At 36.3% G+C, this 17800-nt stretch overlaps 1 protein-coding gene across 1 annotated transcript; it reads left to right on the forward strand.

Annotated features, from left to right (window-relative positions):
• Window positions 1-8234: 8234 nt before the first annotated feature.
• LOC120627596 (visual system homeobox 1-like) lies at window positions 8235-17328 on the forward strand. Its single transcript, XM_039895608.1, has 3 exons — window positions 8235-8448; window positions 15512-15750; window positions 17278-17328. The coding sequence occupies exons 1-3, from the start codon at window positions 8235-8237 to the stop codon at window positions 17326-17328; spliced, it is 504 nt and encodes a 167-aa protein (XP_039751542.1).
• The last annotated feature ends 472 nt before the right edge of the window (window positions 17329-17800 follow it).

The raw sequence follows: 17800 nt of genomic DNA on the forward strand, positions 1-17800 counted from the left end.
TCATCAGTCAAAGGCTGTGGGTTCGATTCCCAAATCTGGCAAATGTTTGTGTTATGTGTTTTCAGAGTCTGTGTGTTTATCTTTATATTATAAGTGTTTATGCATATTATTCATAAAAAAAATATTCATCAGTTATCTTATTATCCATAACACAAGCTATCTTACTTTAGTGCTAGATGGCGTTGTGTGTATTCTGTATATTTATGGATTTATGTAATTAATTTTTGTTCTTTCTAATGACACGGTGGGAATCGAACTCAGGCGTATTACGTCGTAATAAAATTTAACCATTCAGCAGATAGGTAATATAGGTTAGGTTACGCAACCGAATAAGTTCACGATCGACACGGTCTACTGGACGCTTTTCTAAAGGTCCGCTTTCAAGAGACGCACGGTTTTCAAGGTTATGTGATGCTAACGGATGCTTAGCTTATAACGTCCCAATTTTTTCACGTTATATACAGATGTTTACAAACATAATATAATATTTTTTTATATCTGCCTCTGAAGTCTGAACATCGTAAAAGCAGCGTTTTTTTAGATTTCCTTAAGAAGGTATAAGCTTTTCAAGAAAAAATAAATAAATAATAGACTAAATAAATAATATTTACGAAAAATTAAGAGTGCTGTGGAGAGAGATAGGTACTTAATGCTATCTAGGGAGGATTATGGCATACAAAAAAAGTTACTTCGAAACTGTATAGTTTAGAAATGAGTCCGCCTACTCATAGGTAGGTACTTATTTATTTATTGAGATAAATTGATAAAATTACCATATAATATTTATGGGTTCAAAGAAGAAGGTTCGTTCGTTTGTTTGTCACCTATGTTTGGCTCAACTGTTGAACCCATTTGGATGAAATTTGGTACACTTGTAGCTTGGATCAAATTTATTAAGGAAAGGCTGTTGGTATATTTATAAAACAGCAATTATAATACAGGACAGTGATGTAGGTACGTGACACACTAATGTCATATTATTTGTTACATATATACTACTTAAAAAAGATTAATTTATCTTGTTTATAAGCAAAAGGTTATATATATATAAGGTTATATAAAGGTTGATTATATAATTGCTTCTCATTACGTCAACAGTTGTCAAGAAGGCAGTTTTCTTGGTCATAGAAAGGGGTAAAGTTGCCAGCATTCTGTACACCTTGTGGCAGTCAGAAAGAAAAATGAAAAAAAAAGATTTTCATGATGTGTAATTTTTAATAAAAAAAATTTATCAATATTCTTACTTTTATAATATATCTATAAATAGGTGTAAATTAGCATTTTATGGGCTTGTATCTAGGAGACCAGTGGAATACAGAGTGAGTTATTATTTATTAGATTGAAATTCTCGGAAGCAATAAACCTTGCTAGGTGCGTAGGAATTTGATGTTATAGATGAACATATACGCGTATATCATATAGGTACTGCATACCAAACGAATGTTTTCGATATAAAATATATCTCCTATCATATCGGTACTTTCGCAAGAAAAATCTCATATGGTACGTATATTATTATGAGTATACTTAATTAATATTTTTATTTAAAAAAATGCCTATCCTTAAGTTTTTTATAACTCGTACTGGAGATTTCTTTTCACTTTATTTAATCTGCCTGCTTGATGAATATCTGTATGGAGGCCACTGAATATAGGTTTAATATATCTGCTTTACACTTAATCGGGTCTACTACCATCTTGCCTTAGCACTAGATGAGATTATAGTCAAGGGCTAGCTTTAAGTGGAATAAAAAAATACCCTTTGTTAACCCCCGCTAGCGTCAACGTCGTACAATCAAATTAAACAAGACCCAGTTTTAATATAAGCCGACCCTAATGCTCTTACCGCATAGAAAGCATCGTATTTATGTATTACTTATTCACTAAGAAGCCTAGCCGCCTAGCCGCCTAGCCCACTACATCGCACAATCCTGTTAGAAGTCCCACATCCCATAATGTTATTACTGCTGTTATATTGCTGTGAACTATCTCTAAGTATAATGTGTAACTTAGGGATAAATTCTCTATTTTTTTTTTGCATGTCTTTTATGTAAACTACATTTTTCATTAACGTTTTATGTAAACTATGCTTTAAAAAAAAAAAAGAAGTGAAAATATTCAAAATTCCATTATTTCATTTAGACCTAGTTTATAAGCACTTTTGAAAGGTTAAGACAGCCTGTTTGTTGTGACTATTTACTTAAGACAAGAAATAAAACAAATACTTTATCTACTTTTTGTTGTTATCATAAAACCCATTACCAGCCCACTACAGGGCACAGGCCTCCTCCCACAATGAGAAGGGGTTAAGGCCGTAATCCACCACACTGACCCAGTGCGAATTGGTGGACTTCACACACCTTTGAGATTGAGAACATTATGTAGACCCTCCGAAAGTGAAGTATCGAGCTCCTACATACCTATCACCGCTTCTTATTGATGTATTCTGTTACAATCCCCGGGAATGAATGGACGGTTCAGTAGTGAAAGAAAAATCGTTTGCTGGTTGATGCAAAAATACATATGTTATAATAGATAAGTACATAATTATTGAAGTTGGAAAAAAATTACCGTCACATTTTTTCGGTTACGCGTCACATTTATACAAACACGTGTGATTATGGTTTTTATTTTTTGTATTAATGTCTATGAAACTTTATCTAATTTGACTTTATTTAACCAATTTCTGCAAAGTTTCATATACCTAGTTGAATATTTTTCGAAAAATAAGGTCATAAAGTAGTTTCACTTTTTACGTGTGTACACTAGTACACGCACACATTTTTTTTTCCTATACAACTTCCACAAATTATTTACTAAAACTGAAGCCTAAACTATACCCAACATATAACTCATAATACTTTAATTAAGTACTATAATGCAAACTAAATCAATTTGTTCAAGGGGGCTTCATGCGAAAAGGCTGATACCTCAGCATGATACGAGTACTTGCAAAGCTGATTTTCAGATATAGGCTCGTCGTCAGGCCCGTCTGGGAAACAGTTTAATAGATAGGTAAGTAAACTTGCCTAGGTGAAATTGTACAGAAAAGAAAGTTCGGTACTTAATACACATAAATGTCCAGCACAACCTGGTGGATCTGAAGGTTTTTTACGGTTTTAAAAATAACTTAAATTAATTTTAATGGTATTTTTGAACATACATGTAGTACATAATATATGCTCAACTGCTGTACCGATCGGCACAGAGATAGCTGGCATCCCGGAGAAGCACTAATAATAACCAGAAAAAACTAACGACTCCAACGGGATTTCCAAACATCCGAAACAATAGCGGACGAAGCCGGAGCAATTCTACCAGTCGCCTATAATTTCGAAAGAGAGTGTGCGTTTATTCTTATTTCACTTATCCCCTTTTTCAGGCAACGCCTAAGTAAATACCTAGTAATGTCTAATCAAAGAAGATTCCTACGCATACATTTATCTTGTACTCTGACTGATACATTGGTAATGTTTAGTATGTAGGTTAGTAAAATATAGTTTATAATGTATGTTGATAGGTGGATTAGAATCTACGCTAGTGCATTAGGAAAAGACCTGTAATACTAGTCGTAAGTTGAAAAATAAATAAACAAATCTTATACCAACCAATTTTCACTAAGCAACTCATATAACCTAACTTGTTTATGGTTCTTGCTAGAAGATGTGGTATTTTGGGTTTGTATTTTCATATTTTTAAGATTATTACAACAACCGAATTTATATTTTTGTTATAATGTGAAGTGTCAGTTTACGAGTCCCCTAAACTTTACGAGCAGCCGAAAGGCTGTCATAATTTTTCACGGCACCTAACGTCGGTTTTTTGTCACTAGGAATCACCTAAAACACTAGAGTTCCGATTAAGGTGATGACTAGGTTTAGTGAAAACGGGCATAAGTAACTCACGCATTTATTATATTATATAACATAAGTGGGAAAACAGATATACAGTAACTTCGCGCGGGCAGACTCAGGTTTTAAAATTAGTAAGGACGGTAAAATATCGATTTCAGCAGTGTAAAATAAAGCTGTAACACACTGCTTGCTGAACGGCCGTGGTTTGGCACATTGTACGTCTGCTGGGGCCGGGGTTAGCCGGGATAATCCCGCCCATTGTTGGCTATTTAATGCTTATGCTTTATGTGACCGGCCGAATTAAGTCATACGCGGATAATCGCCGCATTATACGCAGTTAATTTTCCATTGCTTGTACCAAGGGATTGGCAGCTGCCTGTTTAGCGACACAAATATGTGACATGTATTTATTCATCTACGGTACATGTACCTACGTATACCTACCTACCCGTTTTTGCATTCGTTATTATATCATGTAACTTTTTAACCGACTTCCAACAAGGCTTTACTTGATCATCATCATTTTCTAGAATTGCGTAATTTTTAGTACTTAAATTACCTAATTGGTAGGGAATCTCGCTCTCGGAAGGAACTTTTTAATTTCCTTAACTTTATAAAGTAGGTTCTCTAAGTACCGACTTTTTAATTTGGTCGTGAGCTCGGACCTAATTATTGTATATGGAAAAAATCTTATACAGTTAGGTCAGGTTAAAAAAGAAATTATTTTTCATTAATTATTTAATTTTTACAGTGGACATTAACTGTTGTGTAGTTAATTTTGTAACGTATTGTGTACATAATTTCAAATAAGGCAAACACTTATAAAAATAGTACTAAATCGTCCAAGTGCGAGTTAGACCAACTACCTTAAAAAAAAATAAAAAAAAATTATTCGACCTTCCCTTCTCCCGAAAACTGAATTGTGGTTAAAGACGTTTATTTTTTTAATTGTATAAAGCAAGTTATTTTCTCGACACATGAGTCCTATCAAGTTTATTTATCAACTTCCGAGTTTTTAAGAGATAAACGAGGTAAGGTATGCAGAATTAATATAAGTTGATTCATTGCAGGTAGAAGATTATTTTAGGTAAGTCATAAAGGCACTTGCGGGCCATGTCTGTGCGGCCTATATATTGCTGTCACGCATCGTCGAGTGTGACCAATATTTGCCAGAACAGGACACCGTAAAGATGTTTCCGGCCCGTGAAAGTATCGTATTAACTGTTCAAACATTGGTAGCGAGGTTTTATCTTGGGCAGCTGGTCGACACGACTAATTACATCAATTACAGGCAAACAGAAGCGCGCTCGGGTTTCGTGGCTCCCACCTTTGTAAATATTTGCGAAGAGTTACCCCCGCGGCCCGTAGCCCGCTACCCGTTGCTGTCTCAACTCCTCTCGTGTTAGATCTCAGTCAGACAGTGGTGCTAATTATGTTGTACAAAAATCTAAACGAAATTGACAGGTGTAAAAGTAATGGCACTATTACATAAATTAAAATAAATAAATATACTACGGCAATACTCACTTCGCCATCCAGCCCAAAAGTAAGCGTAGCTTGCGTTGTGTGAACTAAGATGACTGTTGAATATTTTTATGAACAATACAAGTACCTACTTAATTACTAACTTATAATATACAGATAAACTACCGAGACACTAAAAAACATTCATGTTCATCCCACAAACATTTTCCAGTTGTCGGAATCAAACACACAGCCTTGGACAGGGACTCCGACAGCAGGGTCACTACCCACTGCGCCAATCGGCCAACAAACCATTATTACTATGGTGTTGGTAAATGTGGTTAAAAGAAATTAAACTTATATAGGTAGGTACCTACTCCATGTGTTTGTTCACCGTGAAATAATATTAAATTTGATTCTTTTATATATATTTTATTCTGACTAAATGGTTGTGCGCTTTACAAATATCAGTAAAAATTTTCCGATTGAAAAAAATGTCAACTTTACCTAAGTAAAACTAAATTAGGTACTCGTAGATTAAGTACTTAGGTACGCTTTTCTTAGTTATTAATTAATATTTTGAAATAAAATCGAAAATACACGATATTACTGAGTATTTTGGTTGTTTTAAATGATTTATGTATCTACTACCTATTTTATACAGATATTTCCTCCAAGTGTAGGTAAAAGAACATTAATAAGAATATAAAATTTAATTTATGATTCCTTCACGACTTATAGGTTGCATTAAAAATGGCAAAAAATACCTAGTGGACTAGAACCTAAATCCTTCTTAATCTGATTGATAAAGATGGTTACGATACTGAAATCAAAACCTTTCACGTCTTCTTGTTACATTAAATCATAATGAAAAGGATAATAAATATAATAGAATTGGATGGAAGAAGCGTAGGCAGGACAAGAAGAAGAAGAAGAAGAAGAAGAAGAAGATGATGATTTATCCGCCTTATCACAAACCCCGAAAATTTATTAATTTCAGAAGAAGGATTATAAAAGTACCTAATAGGTACTTACTTTCAGACTTGTCAATTTATAGTTTAGTTTAGTTGAGATTTGTGACGACAGAATTTTCCCAGATTTTGTCCCAGTGAAGAAATTATTTTATATGGGCGGGAAAACATAAATTCTTGGTATCACAAATGAGTATTTTGACGACCTCCCTCTCGAGGGAGTGAGTGCTGTGGGCTCATAAGTGGGAAGTCCCAAGTTACATCCCCGTTGGGATGAAAATTTGTATGTTTTAAATTTCTGAATTTCATAAGAACTACTAAGTGCTATTAGGGCTGGCTAGAAAAATATGAGCTGAGCTGAGCAATTACCTTTTATGAAAATGGATATCTATCTGTTTCAATTACCTAAAACAGCAAATCTAAATTATGAATGCGCTGACAGCCAAACAGTAAATCTTTTGACCCTGTTTGTTCAAACTTTGCAATGGAGACAGAATGGGTGGTATTTTCACTTGATCCATTTTTTATTTCGTAAGCCGCAGCAATTAAAGAACACATTTTTTGTCGCCGCCAAAAAGGACATGTGTTTTTGTGTGTAAGCACGGCATACCTACTTACATCTGAATTAGATATTGTGTTGTAAGCTGCAAAAAGGCGAACACTCCGTGAACGCCGCGGGCGTAACGCTGAGCAAAATAGGTAGGTATAAGCCGACGCTCAATTTGTTCGTTGTTAGATAAGATTTAATCCTCGCGTCTCTTACAATCGTCACTAAGCTGTACTGCGAGGGTGCTACCATACCAATTGATATATCGTCGATCGATGGCATTGGGTGAAGAGAAACGGCTCGATAAACCGTCGACCAAACATGGATCAACGATGGGTTTAACATAAATCGATAAAGAATCTCCGTCGATCGTCTTATTTGTATAAAATGCAAATTTAATCAATGTTTTGATTATGTTATAGTAGGAAAGATTGATCAACGACCACAGCTCCAATTTGCTATCGCTCGATTTATGTAGGTTAGGAGTCGTATATTCTTTTATAATATCATAATATTCTGTATATATATACCTAATAATATAATATTATATATGCACCTAGGTGCTATAATAGGTGAAGAGAATACTATGGAAAAAGCTGTACTTACTGCAATATATATATATATATATATATATATAAATAATATATATATTATAATCATGTACCTACTTGTATTTGTACACAAATTCAGAAATAATAAAGAATATGAAATAAAAGATAGATACAGAAATTATAACTTCCGAAATTATCTTGCCGGAGATCGAACCCCGGACCCCCCACTCATAAGAGACCATGGCGCTCACGACACCGCCAGGGAGGTTGTCAAAATAATAATAAATTAGTGATGAATTTATTCATTAGCTTTAATTTCAAATAGGTAGGTGGTGCAATAATGAAACCGTGGGGACTTACCTACCTAACACTGTATCTAAACACCTAAACATAAGGAAGGTTGTATAGATAAATCAAAGGAAGGGATAAAGATTACTATTATTAGTGAGCTTTAGGGAGCGTCGTATTGTCACATCCATTAAGCTCCGCGAGGGGCGGGGCTCCGGCACGCCCCGGCGCGGCGCCGCGCACGCCCGCTGCCACCCGGCCCCACTCGCTCCCCGAGCCGCGCTGCTCGAGTCACGCCGCGACATCTCACTAAAACGATTTGCTCGCAATCGCATCACGCGTCCATCTCATTATCCTATTACATTATACATTTCACTAACAAGCGGCCGGCTTCATTTCTATCGTATAGAGAATTAGAGACTAGTGACAGAATTAGTGTGCCAGTGATTCAGAATGGTCAGAAGAAGAGTTGGGGAAGTACGATGAGTGCAGGGTGTATAGTGCAGTCGACGCGGTGGGTTTGCGGTGGGTGAGGCAGCGTGGCGGAAGGCTCGAGCGACATGGGCGGCGCGGGCGGCTGGGCGCGCGACGCGCCCGCGCTGCTGAGTACGGCGCTGCTGTTGGGAGGCGCGGGCGGCTCGCTGGCCGACCGCCCGCCGCCGCCGCTTTTCACCATCGACAGCATCCTGGCCCCGCGCCCGCCGCCGCCGCTGCCGCCGCTGCAGCTGCACCAGCTGGCGCACACGCCGTTCCACAGAGCGCACGACCTGTTCGGTATGTCGCTACACGCTTCAATAGCTATTCATCATACACAAACAACATTTTTACGACCTCTATGGGGCTATTGTGCAACAAGATATATCCCCCAATTATATCCTCTGACAGTGGATATAATTAACGTGTCCACCTGCTATGGATCATGGAATTATTTTTGACTGCATCTTCACTTCCCAGCAATTTGAAATTGCATTCAAGGACTGACTTGTAGTGGAATAAAAAAACACGTGTGCCAAATTATATCAAAGAGTTATCGTGTTCGATTACTTATTATCAACCTATTATCCCCAGCTGGGGATCCCATAGCTCTTAGAGCCATGACTACGGCCCTACGGGTTGGCTTGCATTAGGATTGATTGTTGTCATGGATCGGATGTTATTAGGCACCTATCGGTACATAAAATATCTAATCCCACTTATATAAATAAACTAGCGGGTGAAGTTACTGTCTTTAATTATGGAATTTGTTAATAAACTATATTTACAGGTAACTTTACGTAACACAATTAAAAAAAAAAATACGCGGTCGAGCGATTTATTTTTTCCGTTGTTTTATCATGTATGGCTTCCTGTAAAGCATCTTTCCATGATATACTATAAAGAACAATTATAGTTAATATGAATATATGAAATTTGAATTATACAGAATAACGCTATTTACCTATTCCTATTGAGTTCTCTTAGTTTTATACTATGTAGAATATTTCAAAATGATATTTGCTCACAACTTTGCATAAGAATACTTAGATATAATTAACGTAAACTATAAAAAATAATCTTTTCCATCTAAACTTCCTCACAAGAAGGACCATCTAAAACAATACACACCTAGTTAAAGCACCTCAATGTCTTTGCCAGTGAAGTCTCCACACACGGTAAAGCCGCACAGCACATGATTCAACTCTACTGTCATGTAGAGACTAAGTAGTCTCCAATTTAACCCCATAAACAACAATGCATGTATGAACTCCGAAGGCATCGTATTCCGACAACGAATTTACAGGAGGCACCCATAGGAATTATTTTCTATTCTTTTAAAAAAAAAAAATTGCTGGAAGATCTCCCGAGTTTATCTGCCACCCCATTGACAAGGCTCAAGTAATTTGAATTAAAAAAAAACATACAAATTGACCCAGAACTAGACATCTACAAATGTCTCTAGATCCTCTAGTTCTTGGTCCTTGGTTTATGATCTATGACAAAATAACCGGCCAAGTGCGACTCCGGCTCGCACAATATTCATATACCTACCTACTTAATTATTTATTTGGGAAAATTATTCAACCGCCTCAAAGACAACTTTTAATAATCACTTATTCTCACGTAAAGTTTTTTTCTGGATTATTAAGATTTATTTCTATTGAGAACTAAGTTCTAAATATTTTAGGGGTAGGTAAAGTATAATGCATGCAATATTAACAAAGACCTCTATCAACTCTAATTCCATAGTAAAATTTAAATTAAATTATTTGAAATAGTTGTAATAGAAGTTGGGTTTTGACTTCAAAAGTCGATATTTCTTTTTAAAGTCAATTAAAATGTGCATCCTTGTTACAGTGTGTTCTCGTTAACTAACCATTTTATACCCGGTGAGAAAAACCGTGAAAAGCACGTTATATGTAGATAGGACTACATATAACGGCACAGATAATGATAAATGTCCAGAAATTGATAATGTTGAAATTATCAATACCCGTGTTGATTTATTACCAGTATTAACATTGTATGAATTTTTTAACATAATTTATCATAACGCTCGACTTAACCTAGATAATGGAGTACTTACTATAATAAATACAAGAGCGATACTGAATATTATAAAATAATGTGTAGGCCACATAAGTGCATCCCAAGGTTTTGATTATGGCTGCTGATTATCTTTGTGTTTTTTTATTTTTCTTTCTTTTTCCTTTAAGTAAGGGTGTTTATGTGCCTGAAAAGAGTATGTAGTATGATTATGTAGCCTTAATGTAAAAAATAACCATTTCTCTCAATTTGATTTAACAATCAGAGATGAAAGAGGTTTAAAAGCAATCTTAATAACGCTGGGGGTTATAATGTATTTCCTAATTTTGAGGTGTGGATTAATTTAACCAATTAAATAATTATGCGTTTCCTTTCAAGGTACGGAACACTTTGTACGCGAGCCTGACTCGCACTTGGCTGGTTTTTTTAATGTATGTAAGTACACCGTTTTCATCGCCGTTTCTTGACCTATTGTTTTCTTCGGTAAGAAATTCCTTGGAATAGGTCCTAAATATGAGGTCAAATTAATTTTAACAGTAGGTACCTACTCTAAATTAAATTTGAATACTAGGTCAGAAGATATGAAGGGGCGTCATTTACATATTAAAAAATATGTAGGTGTTTATTTCTTTTTAAGCTTACTTTTACAATAACCGAATTTCCAGAATAAAAAATCTTAAACAATGAAATTTGTGAAGTTGACTTATTAAAAATAACAGAACTAAAATATGGCCCTACATTATTTATTATGAACATCTAAAAACAGCAATATTCTTTCAAAATATTCTTTACCAAATATTGTGGTGTCCCTATTTGGCTGTAATCATGTTATACTGTTGGCATACTTTTTTATATGAAAGAGGCATCCTCTGTCATATGAAAGGGTTGGCAGGCCTAGCTAACGCTCTGCAATTCCGCTCAGTTTACTTACTCAGGTTTTTCAGGACATCATAGCCAACGTATAGCTTTATGCTTTACTTTCCTCCAACACGCGAAGGTAAAGGTTTCTACTGAGATCAGTAATTTAGAAGAAAACTTTACCTCCGCGTATATTGGATGGGTTGAGGTTCGAATTTCGAATGTCATCCTGGCGTCCATTTTCGATACCATCATCCATCCATGATGGTATCGAAAATGGATCATACATCCATTTTTTTTTATTAACGAACCTTTGTTTCCTGGAGTGTATTTAAGTCAAGAGTGAGTAGGCATCTTCTAGGCAAACTTGATACACCTTGGCTGCATCATCATTTACAATCTGGTAAAATTGTAGCCTAGCGCAAGTTTGCCTCCCTAGCGCAGACAGTGATCTTACAAGTGGGAGTTCTCGGGTGGGATCTCTGGCAGGGGCCATTTGGGAATTTATAATTTTTATCTGTTGTCTATTTGGTGGGAAGCTCATAGCCCGTGGCTAGTTACCACCCTTCTGACATAGAATTTACCGAAAGTGGCCATCGTCAAGCGATATAGCGTATTGTAAATCAGGTTAGCCCGTTACCATCTTAAACTGCTTCGTAACTTAACATCAGGTGAGATTGCACTAAAGGGCTAAGTTGTAGTTTAATAAAAAAAACTTTTAAATAGCAGTAGCGGCGGGCCACAGGCCTCGGGCGATCCCTCGCGCAGGGACCGAGGGTGAAGACAGGATTTATCACAATTATACTCTTTTTTCCTCTGTGAAAGTTTTTTAAATTTTAAAAATATCTTGAGGGCTTTATAGGCTTGCTTGCTAAAACAAAAATAACTCTGATATGATTTAATTAATCTTTTGGATGGGTAATATTATTGTAGGGTTAGGTAGATCCGTACCTAGTAACGTATAACTTTTGATATTTACTCCAATCTCTGTGTAGATGAAAGCAATTTAGTAGAACTATAAAAACTAGTTACATATGTGCATGTATTGAGTAACCATAAGGTTATTGGGTAGGAAATTGAAGCGGTTATACTCTATTTATTTATTTTTCAATGAATTTTAATTTGAAATTTTATTTATTTATTTAACGACTAGTATTACAGGAATTTTCCTAATGCACTAGCGTAGATTCTGATGCACCCATCAACAAACATTTTAACTATATTTTACTAACCTGCATAGTGGTTAGGGCTTCGGCCTCCCTTTCGGAGGGCTGAGTTTGATGCCGTACGTAACTATTCCGAGTTATAAATAAATATGCGTTTATGATTTAAAGCTAAAAATATCACTTACTTTAACGGGGAAGGAAAACATTGTGAGGAAACCTGCATGCCTGAGATTTCCATAACGTTGCCGAAGGCGTGTGAAGTCTACCGATTCGCACTTGGCCAGCTTGGTTGACTACGGTCCTTAAACATTTCTGAGAGGAAACCCGTGCGCTATAGTGGGCCGGTAATGAATTGATGATGATGATAATTAATGGGTATAAATAATTTTTATTATTAGGAAAATTTAAATATTTAAATCAACTAAGCTGAAATAAAGGTTTTAAAAAAGGTTGTATAGGTACCACTTTTTATACTAACCAAAACGTAAAATTATTTTTTTTCGCTTTTCCGGACACACGTGCTAGTAAAATTACCAATTAGGTAATTTTTCTAATTTTATATTTATTTAATGTACGCTTATATTTAGTAGAGTAAAAAGTGATTTTACCTATTGAGATCAAAACGGTACCTTCCGTTGAGTAATTTAAATATTTTTATTCTACAAACTAATTATTTATAGGTTGGCCAATGTTTTTATTTTCTACTGGCTTTTGAATCTTTTATTTAATTAATTAAATTTTATCTTCTGTGCTAGCTTGAATTACATTTTGAAGAAGACACAATGATTTAAACTATTGAAGTTATATTAAATGGCTTCTTATTTATGGGACCTTTACTTATTCGAATAAGTAATAAATGTCACCCAGTTCGGCCAAGAAACTTCGGAGAAATCGGTATACAAAATAGTATAAACCAGTAAAAGTACAAGCAGGAGCATAATATTATGTTACTCGTCGGGCACATATTGCGTTCCATATTACAAGTAACCTGGTATTTTTAAATCAATACAGCTTAGGCGGGCGGGCGCTCAAGTAAATGTAAAGACGGCGAGCAGAAAACCACCGATAGCGCCTTAAAAATACGCTGGCGGCCTTAAAAGCTTTTATATTTCTATCGGAAATAATACAGTGTAATACCCTGCCGCAACGGAAGTATGCAAAAATATTCAATTTTTCTTCGTAGCGTTAGTATATTTTGAATTGTTCAGACGGTTTGGACCGCGCCTGGGGAGCGTTCATACGGCCTTAAGCTCGGATATTCACGGTTCGGCAGTTTTTATGTTAGGCTAATTCTAATAGACGATGACGTGATGGAATCGTCTATTTGGTGGTGATGGGTACAATTCTTATTGATTTTCTCTCACGCGAATGATGTAGAGTTCGGATTTGTGAAACATGTTTCGCTGTTCAATATTAGAATAATATTTTAAATCTGTTCTTAATCAAAAATGTTCTTTTCTTCTCATAACGAGATATCAGCTAGCGGAGCTTCGTCTAAGCTGATATCTCGTTATGAGAAGTATTTTATTTGTAAGTAGGTATATGTGAACGCCTAAAAGGCTGTGATTCGCTGGATTGACGGTTTTGATTCCTTCATATAACACCTACTTACTGTGTTACACTCAGCTTTCTTATTTTTTTGCTATAATGTTTTAAGTAACCAATCCATCAACTATCCATAAGTTGATCGAATGATTACTTTCACTGTTGTATAATAGTATTATGCCTCCTATGTCGAACTCTTCGCTGCAATTCGCTTGCTGTCCGTTTATCTGGACGCCGTACCGGTATCTTGGGACCCAAGCGTCCACCAGTTTTGCAAGCTACCCCCTTACCCCTTTACCTTCATAGCTCGTTTATCGCTATTAGTGTTAGTGGATCTTTTAGTGTTATAGGTGAATCCGATTTGATCATGCAGAAAAAAACCGATGATAGCTTCCCTGCCGTCAGCTATTTTACTCTAAGCTTTCTTATAGACTCGTTAGATAGCGATCATACTTCAGAGCCTTTGTAAATATAGGGCCACGTTAGAATTATTACAAATCTGAAACACTCCGTACTGAGAAGCCGCCGCTTCCCCGGCTGCTGTGTATCGTTGGGAAATTAACGAATAGGTAAGCCGGCGACCCAAAATCCCATATATCCGTTCCTATACCCTCCTCCTATACCTACCTATATTCAAAGCCACTAAATAAATAACGTCGGGTAAGTTGTTCATAATTATCCTTATTCATTTCTAGTCATTTGGAGTGTCATTATCATATTAATCCTTGACTATTAATTCCCATGCGGGGATAGGTCTCCTCTTTCATAAGAGAGAGGGATTTAGAAATTAGACCCGTGACTGCATTCGGAATTAGCGATCTTTAACGATAACCATGTTAGTGGTATCCGACGCTCGATACTATCAATGTCCTTACTCCCTAGTAGCTAATACTAGTACATCGCGAGGAAATTATGTCTCGATTCTCGATTTATCTTATAGAAATGGGGCGAGAAAATCTTAGGCATAACTATCTCTTGGTGCGTATCTTAGCTTAACCTCACGGGAGTTATTGAGATAATGGAAATTTCTAGACAGAAAACCAAGACCCTGGACCTTGTGATCCGTAGACAAACATGAAAACGACTAGGTATAACAACGAGGCCGTTTGACGAGTAAGGCGATTATTCTTATAATCATTCAGGTCGCACGGCTTACTAGCTCGACGAGGCACAAAGAAAATGTGACTTTCCCAAGTCTCATTTTCTTTGTCAACCGAATTCCTGTTCAGTACCAATCTCGAACCCTGGTTCTCCATACGTCTTCGGTAAACGACCAACTTGCTAGGTAGTATAAGAGATTAGAATGTTATTCACCGCCTCTAGTCTACACGGTACACCACCCTAAAAGATGCCCAATGTTGTATTAGTTGTATTAGTATGTGATGTTACGACACATAAAATGGAGGTAGGTTTAAAGGAAGTACTGTCCATTTGATGCTTCATTGGAAAATATTCCGTCCGTCTTCAGGGTGCAATCTCAATGCAAAATTTTAATCACATACTTTCGCATTTGAGCCGTACTAAGGATTATATATTCTTGTTTTGTCACATACATCGACACATATCATAGAAGTAGGCCTAAAGGAAGTACTGTCCATTTGATTCTTCATGGAAAATATTAGCACTAGGTACCTATTATAAAACTTAAAATCTCCATTTAGTTTAGAGATTACAAGAATGGGTAACAATGGCTGCCAACTATAGCCCCATAATTATTAAACTCTAACTTTTATTTTCATTCGTAGGTGTGGGCAGTGGCGTGACGTCTGTCGGAGGGTACGCCGGGTTGTACAGCGGGTACGCCGCGGCGGCGCTGGCGGGGCTCTCGGGCCCTCCACCCAAGCGCAAGCGGCGCCACCGGACCATCTTCACCGAGGAGCAGCTTGAGCAGTTGGAGAGCACCTTCGACAAGACCCACTACCCCGATGTAGTTCTTAGAGAGCAACTGGCTTTGAGGGTTGACTTGAAAGAAGAGCGTGTAGAGGTATGTTTTTGAATTTCTTTAAATATATTTTGCGGTAATGTAAAAATAATACTAGATTATAAGTTATAAGTTAATTCATCGAAAATAATTTACCCACAATGACTCCCGTTTCGCTTATATGCGGCCAAAACAAACCTACTGATAATAAATGAAGCTGAAGAGTTTTTTTGCTGGACGCGCTAATTTTTAGAACTATTTTTTAACTATTTGCTTGTCCAAGAGCCTGGCTAACAAAAGATAGCTCGGATGGATGATGCGACGCGCCGGGTATATTGCGTACAACTTATCAGACGTTGTACGTCGTACGTCGTAACGAAGAACTGCTAGACGTTACAATTTCTTAGAGGATCTGTTCTATGAAAGTATCGTATATAGGCATAGTATAAGTTTGATTTTTGATTACAAGTATCGTTACAGTAAAAGGGCTAATTTGTGAGTACCTATTTAAGTAACTTAACTCACGGGGTTTGGTCGTCTCTATAAAATTACAGATTTAATGATTTAGAATTTGGCTTCACTTTTGGGGGGCCGAGTTCGAATCCCAGCACTCTCCTCTAACTTTACTAAGTTATGTGCGTTTTAAGTAATTAAAATATCACTTGCTTTATCGTTGAAGGAAAACATCATGAGGAAACCTGCATGCCTGAGAGATTTCCATAACTTTCTCAAAGGCGTGTGAAGTCCATAAATAGGGCCTAAACCCTTCTCATCGTGGGAGAGGATCTGTGCTCTGTAGTGGGCCGGTAATTGATGGCTGGGTCGAGTTGATGTGATGATGATGATGATGCGGTCGAAATTTTTAGTATTGTTGACCTAGAAACTTAAAATAATTTTAAAGAAGGCACGTAATGTATACACATAATATAAATAGCCTACGTTTTAAGCGCGTACAATGGTCACTTGAAATATGTAGTGGTTATAGATACCTTCCTAACCTCTATGACGTAAATTGTGCGAATTGTGTTAACACAACCAATCAGTTGTGTGTAAATACAATTTTCCTTACATCTAAATTTCGATGCCTTGATTCCTTCGTTGTTATTTCTATAACTCTATCTCCCTAATAGTTTTATCGTTTTCGTCGCAGACCATCGCCAAATAATTTGCACTTAGTGTAGCTATAAATAAATAAATAAAATATACTACGACAATACACACACCGCCATCTAACCCAAAAGTAAGTGTAGCTTGTCCTAAAAGTATTAAGATACATACATATATAATATTTGGATATTATTTAGTGCGCCAGTGCTCTGAGAGTTCATAAAACTGTGGGAGAAGATACATTTTTATCCTTTCCCCGGGGAGATAATTGTCTCCTGCCCAGAGGGTTTTTTAGACAATAGACCTACCTGACTTCTTTAATGCAGGTTAGTATTAGCTTTACCGATTATTATGACATGTTAATGGCAATTACCGTTTTATAACATACTTTTTAAATCTGGGGATAAAAGATATTTACGAATTGGATTCATTCAACTCATTTGCGGTATGGGGTCATATCTATGAGTATGAGATTATGTCGAGGCGGATAGTTTCGACGAGGTAAAGCGCTACGAGTCAATAGAGCTGACGTGACATTTTTTGTGCCAACATTATGTGGGTGGCCCATCCAAAAACATATTAAGTTTTGTTTAAACTGCCTTCTTTTTACTTGTAATCGTTGATTTGCTTCTGCAGACGTTAAATACAACTTTAGAAGTTGATTATAAATAAATAATTTCTAAATTGATTCTGCATGCGATGAAGATCAATATAGACTATTTATAATATAGTTCGAAGAGGGGTACTGGGACTACTACTCGATTTAGAGAAATGTTAATCATTTAATGGGATGCAGTAGCTTAACTTGCTATGTTAGTGTCTTGCTTTATACTTAGGTTGACAATTTTATCGTAAGTTCTTATAACAGGTCGTACCAGACCAGGAAAGAACGAGGTCGTTTTCCAAAGATCCTCATCGGTTTTTGATAAATTGATCAAAAATGGACTTTTCGACAATACACCAACTAAAAATTAATCACTATTACGGAAATCTCTTTATGAATATT

This window comes from Pararge aegeria, chromosome 11 (genome assembly GCF_905163445.1).
Source record: "Pararge aegeria chromosome 11, ilParAegt1.1, whole genome shotgun sequence".
Classification (NCBI taxonomy): Eukaryota; Metazoa; Arthropoda; class Insecta; order Lepidoptera; family Nymphalidae; genus Pararge; species Pararge aegeria.

Bases quoted from the DNA above. Each gene is read 5' to 3' on its own strand.
- LOC120627596 (XM_039895608.1), top strand. From the start codon at position 8,235: ATGGGCGGCGCGGGCGGCTGGGCGCGCGACGCGCCCGCGCTGCTGAGT. The intron at 8,449-15,511 runs GTATGTCGCTAC...TTTCATTCGTAG, and splicing joins CAGAGCGCACGACCTGTTCG to GTGTGGGCAGTGGCGTGACG. The intron at 15,751-17,277 runs GTATGTTTTTGA...GATTATGTCGAG, and splicing joins TGAAAGAAGAGCGTGTAGAG to GCGGATAGTTTCGACGAGGT.